General features: G+C 37.7%; 1 protein-coding gene across 4 annotated transcripts in view; it reads right to left on the bottom strand.

Annotated features, from left to right (window-relative positions):
- Nucleotides 1-203: 203 nt before the first annotated feature.
- Nucleotides 204-10,898, bottom strand: part of LOC133456974 (cryptochrome-1-like) — a 32,404-nt gene continuing 21,709 nt past the window's right edge. For all 4 annotated transcript variants that reach the window (XM_061735729.1, XM_061735731.1, XM_061735730.1 and 1 more), the window contains 5 exons: nucleotides 10,592-10,693; nucleotides 10,341-10,472; nucleotides 9,967-10,047; nucleotides 9,608-9,732; nucleotides 204-4,203 (listed from right to left, as the gene is read on the bottom strand). In XM_061735729.1, coding sequence (XP_061591713.1) covers nucleotides 4,195-4,203; nucleotides 9,608-9,732; nucleotides 9,967-10,047; nucleotides 10,341-10,472; nucleotides 10,592-10,693 — 449 coding nt within the window. In that variant the 3' untranslated portion in view covers nucleotides 204-4,194. The remainder of the gene's footprint in view (nucleotides 4,204-9,607; nucleotides 9,733-9,966; nucleotides 10,048-10,340; nucleotides 10,473-10,591; nucleotides 10,694-10,898) is intronic.

Below are 10,898 nucleotides of genomic sequence, written 5' to 3'. Positions count from 1 at the left end.
CTGTTTTTAAGTTTCCAGTTACAGACCTCAGACAACACAGAAGGGGATGTCCTGTGTGGGATAGGGGAGCCAATTTCATTCAATTTTGCTGCTGGGTAATAACATTTGCATATCACATAAGATGTACTGTGTAAATGCAAAGCACCAATATATGTCAATGCTGTGTCATATACATCCAGTAATTTGCATTAAGACACAATGAAAAAGTTGTATCAATTTTAATTTCTTGTCATGAATGTGATCAAGCACATTAAAAAAGCCTTTCACAACACAAGGAGAGAAAGAGAAAGAGCATAATTTTACAGAAATGATAGATGGCATGTGTTTCACCTTCATGTCACAGAAAGTGAAAGAAAGCAAAATCAAGAATAAGAACTTGTTTAACTTATTTATCCATAGAGGTAAGCGCTACAAAAAACAAAAACAAAATTAAACCTGTAATGCTGAAATCCCTTAGAGAACAAACAGAATACATAAACACTATAATACACCCCCACCACCCCCCCCTCCCACACACAGGCATTCACACACACTTTACTCCTAGAAGAGAGGGCAGTACAATCACAGATGAGCAAATATCAAATGTTATACACAGATACAAGTCAGCACAGCACTGCTGAAATCAGAACTTTCACAGGAGTCCAGGAGCTAAGAAGCATTTGGAGGAGTCCTACACTTCCAGTCATTTATTCTCAAGAGTCATTTCACCGTTAAAATGCTTCTTTTCTGATACAATTTTCAAGAATTATTGTTGTTTAACCATCAATAAGTTCTACAAATTATTATTTCAGTGTCTACAGTTTCAGAAAATTATTTTGCTGATAATTTGGTGATTTCAAATCCGACACAAAGAAGTAAACACTAACTATTTAGTTCCATATAGTCACTTCACAGAAGATTGTGTTTTTATAGTGACAGTATGAATAAATGGGGCAAAGATCTGAAAAAGCAGACTTGGCTTTGATCCGTCTTCTCCTGTCAAACATTGGTTTGTAGTACACGTCATGTCATAACAGTTCAGATTTTAAGTGACTTGTGGCATTGCTGTAAATACTGTTGTATCTGTTAGTATGTGAGGGTTTATTATGCTTTCAAACATTTGGCATGTATGTCTTTCTTGTTGTAAAGCCCACGATCACATGATCGATATGTGGCATGTATCATAAATTCTAAATATTATTATGACTGACTTCGTCAGTTCCACTAAATTTTTCCTGAATTGCTGCTGTTCAAACACAGTCAACACTTCCTCCAGATCTTTTGCATAAAAGGCTTGGTGCTTTTTGGGGACGCCCACCTCTTTTATTAGAAAGGAAAGCTTTTATAAGAAAACATCGAGAAAGTGTTGACTTTCAGAAATAAAAAATGGAAAAACGTCAGGATTAATTTCTTGGTGCATTGTGTTGATTTAACAGATTTTTACCCCATTATTTGAGTGGTTATGTCAAAGAATCTATGGTACATCTTTACAAGAGTGTAGGTGAATACATCAAGCTGTAATTTAGTTGATGTGTGTATCGGTATGCGTGTAGGTGTTTCAGGGTGTGTCAGGGGGAATTAATAGCATAAATCTAGAGGCTTCCCGTAGGTTATGAGGGGGTCGTACATTCTTCAGTTCAATAAGACTCTGTAGGAGTAAAGGTGATGATGGAGTGTATAGAACCTTATGGTACCATGTTCGTCTTTCCAACGTTGTTACATTTCTTCCATAAACATTAGGGCGATTTTGCTTATTTTTTCCTTTGTTTAATATCGACCATCATATCATTGAGGTCATATTGTGAAAGCCATTTGTTTATGTTCTCCAGTTTTGTACGATTTCAATTTCAAGATTTCAATTTAAATCCAGGTTGCAAAATGTCAGATATACTGTAGCTATGCATTGTTTAATGCCTTGTCTAATAATTGAAAACCTTTATTAGGAGGGTATGAGGAATGTTGGTTTCTGTTTTGTTGAGAATTACCGGTAGGCTCATTTAGACATATACTGTGTCAACTGAAGTTAACAGTTTTATTTTATTATTTTTTTTACCTTTTTTTTTTGTCTAGGGATTTTTTTGTTTTTATTAGAAATCTTAGAAAAAAATGTGACACCTTTGAGAGGAGACTGCATTTAACTCCAGAATACTTTGCCCTCAAGTGAAATCACATCACCCTATTTATTATTTGGTTTTTAGTTTGTTGTACAGCAAGAAATGTATCTGAGTGCCTCTGGGGTACTCCAAATAATGTTGTTTTCTTCATTTCACACAGATAATCTATTTGCTTTATCGGGAGAAACAGAAAGGTGAAAATATGACTGACAGGGGCATAGTCTAGAAACAAACAACCAAACAAAAGAAAAAAAAAACAACCCTGAAGAGGGTCATCAGCTGTACGATGAATGGATGAAAAAATAATATATGAAATTGTTCCATACTATATTTTGTTGCTATAACAAAAAACAAGTACTTTAGATGGCAAATAATGAGAATCGCAAAGCCAGTATAACTAAATCTTAAATGTCTAACTTAAATGTCATAATGAACAGAAAAAAAGGAAATTTTCTGCAGAACACAGCAAACAGATTTTGCTTATGACTGATGGGAACCCTTAAAATCTACATGCCATTTAATGTTAAGATCGGGATGTAAATTGAGCAGAAACTACTTCTCAAAAGAGGAATAACTGGAAAGCCTAAAAGTAAATTATATTTCCTTTGGCTCTTATGCAACATTTGCATTTCTGATGAGCTCATAGAGATGCACCATTTCACTTTCTAGATAATAAAAAGAAATGACTAAGAAAAAAAAAATCCAACAGATAAAGCAACTAAGGAATTCATAATCATAATCATGCCACTTCCCGTAGTTCTCTCACAGCCTGAGGGATTTGACAAAAATATGCCTGACTAATCCCCCGTACACCCTAAGGCCAACTGGCCAAAAATGGAAATTGGTGTGGTGGTGGTGGTTTGCACGCGCACAAACACACACACACACATACACACACACAGGTGTGTGTGTGTCTGTGCGTGTAAATAAAACATTAATGCATTTAGTCTTTGCCTTCAGTACTTCCTGAAAAAAGTAACAATTGTTGTTCTTAGCTGCCGATACAAATAAAAAATTCTCATTTATTAACCAGAGAGTAGTATTTACCACAAAGTCAGTTCAGCAGCGTAGCTTATGACTTTAGCAGGTTTTTGTGATTTCCCAGCGATGGGACCTCAATGTCTGAGAACTGCTTATTTACATGCAACCTACAGACAGAGAAGCTGAGAAATTTCTCTATTTTTCCTGAAAATACCTATATCATTACCACATTGAAAACATAGATTTTTATTTACTTATCTGGTATAATCAGGATTTATAACTTTATGGTAACACTATACATGCAAGAATCTGAACATCTAGTGAATTATTTTAGTGAATGTCCAAGTTGTTGTCTTTTTACAAGGAATTTTGTTTTGACAAGACTAAAATAAAACCAGTTAAAAATATTTATAATAAATATAAAACAGTATTTTTTCTTTGTAACTGTGACATACAGTTTTTTTTTCTGTTCGACAGTATGAACTATCACCTACCTGTGTTAATGTGAATATAATATAATAATATAAAATAATCTATTACTGACCTGTTTAGCTGCTCATCACTGTAGATACCGTTTAAAATGGCTGGAGGCAGCAGTTTTAAGACCTTGATCTCACACACACACACACACACACACACACACACACACACACACACACACACACACACACACACACACACACACACACACACACACACACACACACACACACACACACACACACACACACACACACACACACACACACACACACACACACACACACACACACACACACACACACACGAACTGAATTCACATTTTGCATTGTGGGTTTGAGGTTTTTTGTTTCTAAACACATTTTTCTAATGTCACTCTTGTTCTTGTGCCGTTTAAAGTGGCAAAGAATCATCTAATTTTTTATTCTACTTTGTAGAAAGTATGGGTCAGAACTCATATTTTCACCTTTATGTTTTTACCCTGGGAAATGTCTGAGCAAAAAGACAAAAGAGCATTTTGAGTTGCACTGTACTGAGGAGCAATTGGTCATTTTTGGAGCTGCTGCAGGTGTTGGAGCACAGGTGGTGACATTGGACTTTCATCTGTCTGGCCAGGTGGATTCAGTCTCACTTCCATGTGCTAGGTAGCCTGGAGGGAAGAAAACATAAAACACAGAAAAACATGTCAGAGACTCACCAACGTTGTTTGACCATCTTTAAAGGGGCATGTGCCACATTATTGATCAGTATATCACAAGAGTTTTAAAAAGCTGGCAGCTGTCCGGGTTTAATTTGAGCTTATTTTTTTCTCTCCAATAAACTCAGTTGAAAGTATAAGCTAAAGTGAGTTTCAAGATATCTATGTCTGTGCTGAGTAGTGCATTGTGTGTGACAGTGTGCAAGAAGACTTCAAACACACAGCAAGAGTGCAGCAGAAAGCAGTTAGTGAAAGTCCTTGTACTAAAGAATGATGCAAAAAGGCACAAAAGTTATAAAAGCAACAACCAAAGCTAAGATCTATACTCAGTTAAAAGTAATGAATGGCAATAAATAGTAACCATTCTGCTTGTTGGTTATAACAGCTGCAATAAATTGTCTTCTAATGTCACAGAGTCTGACTTGACTGTATATCTAACATAATAAAAACAAAATTGGTTTAGGCATGGGCTACAAACTACATCTTAGCTGGTATTTATAGTTGTCTATTGTGGTTCTGATGCTCTCTAACTAAAAACTAGTTGACAATGCCTGTTCTTTTGTGTAGGTTGTAGTAGCTAAACATACAGTAGAGCTTTATGTCTAGCAACCAAGCACCAACCATCTAGCTTCCAGGTTGACGCTGATTCTGAAGTAAGATCTGTTGCAGTTCCTCAACTGACCACTGGAGGGTGGCTCCAAACGAGAGTCAATCTCCATTTAAGCCCATGTTAAAATGTCCAACTTTACAGAAAAAACCAACATATTTACAGCCTGATTTAAAAAAAAAATCTTGGTCCCAATCATTTGATTTCAAATCTGTGACAACTCTGAGAGGGGTGACATTTTTGTACAATGGCAGGGGAATTTATTCAAAACAATAAATGTATTTCCGATATGACTGATTGACAGTCAGTTCAGCCAATGGCTGGCCAATACTCTTCCTCATCAGTCCTTGTCATGCTAAGAAGCTAAGCCAAGTAATCGGCAGTTTGTACTAACCCTGCTTCGATTTGACACAGCAATCTGATTTTGCCAGAGAAACATCTGAAAGGGGATATCCTGCTGTTAAAGTGGCAGCCCTGCAGCTATTTTGGCAGGGATCAGCTGAAGGAGCCGGTACCCACAGCTAACTTTAGCCCCTTTTACATTGGCAAATACCCTGCATTTTTTAAATCTAAAAACATCTTTTGATTGACCTACAATGGGCATGCTCCTGTCAGTTTTTCAGGTAACATGCCAGCACACAGTACAAGAAAAGAGGCTTCAAAATGGCACTTCAGAAACCTCTGGGTCATGTGACTGATGCTTTGGCCATTCTATTTACGGTCTATGTTAGCAACGCAACTGCATCCACAACTTGTTTTTTTTTCCACAGGAGGTTCACGTGGCTGTAAGTAAAGTGACGAAAGAGATACACTGCTCTTTTCTATCACTCCTACAGCACTTTCCATTGAATACGTGAACCATTGTTTTGCATACATGAAGCTGAGTCCCTGAATTCAAACAACTGCTTTGTATTTGTATTTTTTATTGTGAAGAGTTTCACAGCCTGACATTTACAGAGGTGACTCCCTCTGCTATCAACAAACTGCACGATAATAAAATACAGTTTCTTTGTAGTGGGGAGGAAAGTTATGCTCGCCTTAACAGTCTCCATTTGTTGTTTTACTGCGTCATTGAAAGTTACACAAAGGATTAAAAATGAAATAAACATGTGTAGTTACTAAACTTATTTTGGGTCAAGTATTATACATCATATAGAGAATAAAGTCTCAGTCCAAGTCTGTTTTATTATCTCATTGTTTTATCTCAATGTTATATTTAAACGTTTTGGGGGGGGCGCATTAATAGGTTTTATGTTTGTTTAACGTTTTATGTAAAGCACTTTGTGATGCATTTTTATATATGCATGAAAAGCGCTATATAAATAAAGTTTGATATAAGATGATGATGAGAGTCACACACTAATAGCCGAATTGTTCCCTTTTTTTAAAAAGCATAAAGATATACAAAACAGACACTTTAGTTTCCTAATAACACCATCTCACACAAACTCAGTCAAAATTGTTGGCAAAACTACTCATTCATTCCTCATTCACTAAAATGTGTGTAAGAAACTGACTGGTCATTCCTCCATTAAAAACAATTACAACTTCCAACCCTCTCTCTCTGATTCTACCTTCGGAACTTGGTCCGCAAAGGCCATTAATTCTATTTCTAACCTGGCTATGTGGATGGCATGTTTGGATCTTTCGAACAATTCTCGCAACTATTTGATCTACCAAAATCCCACTTCTTCAGATTCCTACAAATTAAACATTTTGTTCAGAAAAATATAACTTCCTTCCAAATTTTCCAGCGAACAACACAATTGATAATATTTTGTCATTATCCCCTTTCCGCAAGGCTCTAATTTCTGCTCTCTATAACACTATATGTGATATCACCCCTTACTCTCTGCAGGATGTTAAGAGGCTTTGGGAGAATGACCTTGGTGAGGAAATAACAGACGATCAATGGGAGGCAGTACTTGACCTAGTATATACTTCTTCCCCTTGCGCCAGGCACAGCGTGATACAACTTAAAATTGTTTTGAGGGCACACCTGACCAAGGCAAGACTAGCCCAGATCTTCCCTACTGTTGACCCTTCATGCCCTCGCTGTAAAGGTCAACCAGCAGATTATATCCACATGTTCTGGTCCTGCCCCAAATTTAACACATTCTGGACCAACATTTTGAACGCCTATGCTTTAAAGAGTCATCAACCCCAATCCTGTATGTGCCCTATTTGGACTCATTCCTGAAACGCACTCCCTTAAAGGAAAAGCTCATTTAATTATAGCTTTTTCCTCCTTGATTGCCAGACGTCTCATCCTTCTTTTCTGGAAAGAACAAGCTCCACCTAACTTCACCAGGTGGATTAGAGATGTTATGCATTTTTTGAAGCTGGAGAAAATCAGATACACCCTTAAAGGCTCCTCACAAAACTTTAGAAAAATTTGGGTATTATTGAGTATTATGAGAGTTAACAAACACCACTGAATGATAATTAGAATATTATTCTTAGAGTGAGGCGGCGGCTTCCCCTCATAATATCCTTCATTATTATTTTTGCAATTTAATAGTACACCCTTTTTTCCCCTTTTTTTTGTTTTGTTTGTTTTTTTTTTTTTTTTTTTTTTCTTAATTTTTACATTTAATTTTTCACACTGGAATAATGGACAATCATTTTTATATACATCTGGACTCAAAGGGACAATGAGGATTGTTGGGAGGGTTGGGGTGGGTAGTGGGTGGGGGAGGGATAGCTGGGGGAGGGATCTTGTATACTTCCAAGTATTTGAATATTACAGCCATACTATGCTTATATTATCTACAACCTGTAACGCTGTAAACATATGTATATTGTTTAATGTAAAATCACTAGAATTTCTAAAAGAAAAAGAAGAAGAAGAAACAAAAATATATATAATATATATATATATATAAATATATTTTCTTCAGCTGGATTTTCTGTGTTGTTTTACTCAAATTCGATTCAGACCCTGAGCTGTTATTTTCACTGTAGAGAGCGCACATAATGAGTAAAAATTCTGACTCATTGAATTGGAGAGAATTGTTCCGAAAAAGAGAAGATATCCAGTGAGCGGTAGTTCTGTGCGGGCAGAGGCCTTGTTGGTGCCAGAGGTCAGAGGAGAATGGCCAGACTGGTTCGAGCTGATAGAAAGGCAACAGTAACTCGGTTGTAACCACTCATTACAACCGAGGTATGCAGAAGAGCATCTCTGAACCTTGAGGCGGATGGGCTACAGCAGCAGAAGACCAGTGAACTGAGGCAACAATTCACACAGGCTCACCAAAATTGGACAACAGAAGATTGAAAAACGTTGCCTGGTCTTATGAGTCTCTGCAGTCTCTGCAGTCTCTGCATTTCTGCTGCAACATTCGGATGCTAGGGTCAGAATTTGGCATCAACAACATGAAAGCATGAATCCATCCTGCCTTGTATCAACGGTTCAGGCTGGTGGTGGTGGTGGTGTAATGGTGTGGGGGATATTTTCCTGGCATCTTTGGGCCCATAATTACCAACTGAGCATCGTGTCAACCCCACAGCCTACCTGAGTTTTGTAGCTGACCGTGTCCATTCCTTTATAACCACAGCGTATCATCTTCTGATGGCTACTTCCAGCAGGATAATGCGCCATGTGCTAAAGTGTGAATCATCTTAGACTGGTTTCTTGAACATGACAATGAGTTCACTACTTAAATGGCCTCCACAGTCACCAGATCTGAATCCAATAGAGCACCTTTGTGATGTGGTGGAACGGGAGATTTGCATCATGGATGTGCAGCCGACAAGTCTGCAGCAACTGTGCGATGCTATCATGTCAATATGGACCAAACTCTCTGATGAATGTTTCCAGTACGTTGTTGAATCTATGCCATGAAGGATTAAGGCAGTTCTGAAGGTAAAAGGGGGTCCAACCCGTTACTAGCAAGGTGTATATAATGAGGTGGCCGGTGAGTGTATATTTGCATACTCTCCCCAAGCTTGCGTGTTTTTTTTCTACATACTTTGGATTCCTTCAACAGTCCAAAAACTGGTGACTCTAAATTGCCCAGAGGTGTTTGTGGTTGTTTGTTTATATGTGGCCCTGCGATGGACTGCTGACCTGTCCGGGGTGGAACCCTGCCTTTCTCCCAAAAAGAGCTGGGATAAGTTCCAGCAGACCCCTGTGACCGTGTACAGGATTAAGTGGGTAAAGAAATGAATGGATGGATGGAAATGGATAATGGATGGATGAATGGGAGTGAATAATTAATGGATGGGTGGATGAACAACTTCCAAGCCTAATGCCTATTTCACTTGGGACTGACGTAAGACCTGTTCTAAAATAATACCCATTCTATACTTTAATACTTTAATACTCTAAAGCATTGTTGCCATACGTATTACACATCATATACAAATAGGACCTCAAACCTGTGTTTTCAGAGGTGCACGTCGAGTTCTGGTTTTCAAGGGAACATGGCATAATTACCAACTTTTTTTGATAAAACATGAAGTAATATAATACAATAATTTTGGCATAGATTAATTGAAATTGAATTGAAAATACTACTTTTTTTTAACTCCAGATTAGATTATTTTTTGAATACCCAGATTTGTCTCTTTTAGGTCCATAGGCTTATGGAATTTTTTATTAGAGAGACAATAATGCATATATCTGCAAAAATTAAACTGCTTTTATAGTTTTATCTTTTCAGCTCACCAAGAGTGTCTTCTGAACTGTGGTGGTGATATTTCATTAAAATTTCAGTCAAAAGCTTCTTTGAGGGGTGAACAACTGACCTCTGCACTCTGCCTCTGCATTTTGTGCAAAGAGCAGGACGCCAGATCTTCTTCTCCAGCTCTTTCACGTTCCGATTCACGCTCCCGCTTCCCTGTGATGCCACCCCTGGTGTGTGCGAAGAGTCCTGAAAGTCGCAGAGAGCAAAAATAAAAAACTTGCCTCTGTACAGCCAACTGTCTGGTAGTAATGCAATTTTGTTGCCCTCTTGTGGTATAAGAAAGAAAAACATCCTATTTGAGATATTTATGTAAAATGTAATATCAAAGACAAAATTGATTTGATAATTCAGACAATTCAGATATTCTCTCATATCATATAAACACTTCAAAGGCATATAAGAGCCCTGCTGGTTTCCTACCTGGGTGCTGAGGCACAGCAAACTCATGACAGAGACGGGTGCTGGTGATGGTCTGGCTAACATCTGGCACTGAGTGGTATCCTGAAGAATATACTTTGAAATTAGTGGCTTTCTGAGAGTGATATTGCTCATAAGCAACATTTACTCAAATGTAAATACAAGAGAGTGTATCCATGATGTAACACAAACGTATATCTACATAAACTTTACTCATTGATTTTGACTAAATTTGTTTGAAAAAGCCTAAAAGCACTTGTTAAAAAGTTTAGCTCTTTCTCTAGTACATTATTACTACCCTATTTTTAAACACACAGTATATAACGTGATGACACCCAACAGGAAGCATTCATGTGATCATCCAGATGGTGATTTACCATGCTGTTGCTGATTTTGTTGCAGAGGTTGTCGTTGTGCAACACTAGCAGGTGTTGTCCGTTCTTCACTGTCAAAGTTGAGTAGGATGCTCCCATTACCTGTTGCAGCTGCACCTCCGGACACTCCAGGCACTAGCATAAATGGCAACACACAATAAATTATGTGATCCATTAGACATAAAAACAATACCCTGAACCGGATGGTAACCATTCTTAATCACATGTATTCTATTGCTTTAAAACTGACTTACTATGTGTGTTGTTGTTGGTCCCTGGCTGCTGGTCTCCAGGAGAGTAAGCCATAATTCCTCCGTTCCCACTCCCATTGGTGGAAGGGACTGATGCCAGCAGGCCTAGGAAAGTCCAAATACATATACATAGATGAATTATTTCTGAACTGAGGAAAATCTGTTCCATTCTGAGACTCATTTTAATTCCCCAGTAGTGTGCAGATGGAACAAGCCTTTAAATGTTGTGTAGGTGATCATGCTGAGAGGAAGTTTTTTTCCTTTACTAGTTAAAATCACTTTTACATTGCAACAATGCAAAATGAGCGTT

The sequence above is a fragment of the Cololabis saira genome, chromosome 12 (assembly GCF_033807715.1).
Source record: "Cololabis saira isolate AMF1-May2022 chromosome 12, fColSai1.1, whole genome shotgun sequence".
NCBI lineage: Eukaryota > Metazoa > Chordata > Actinopteri > Beloniformes > Belonidae > Cololabis > Cololabis saira.
Note: the sequence above shows the minus strand (reverse complement) of the source record. Positions and strands in the feature narration are given on the sequence as shown.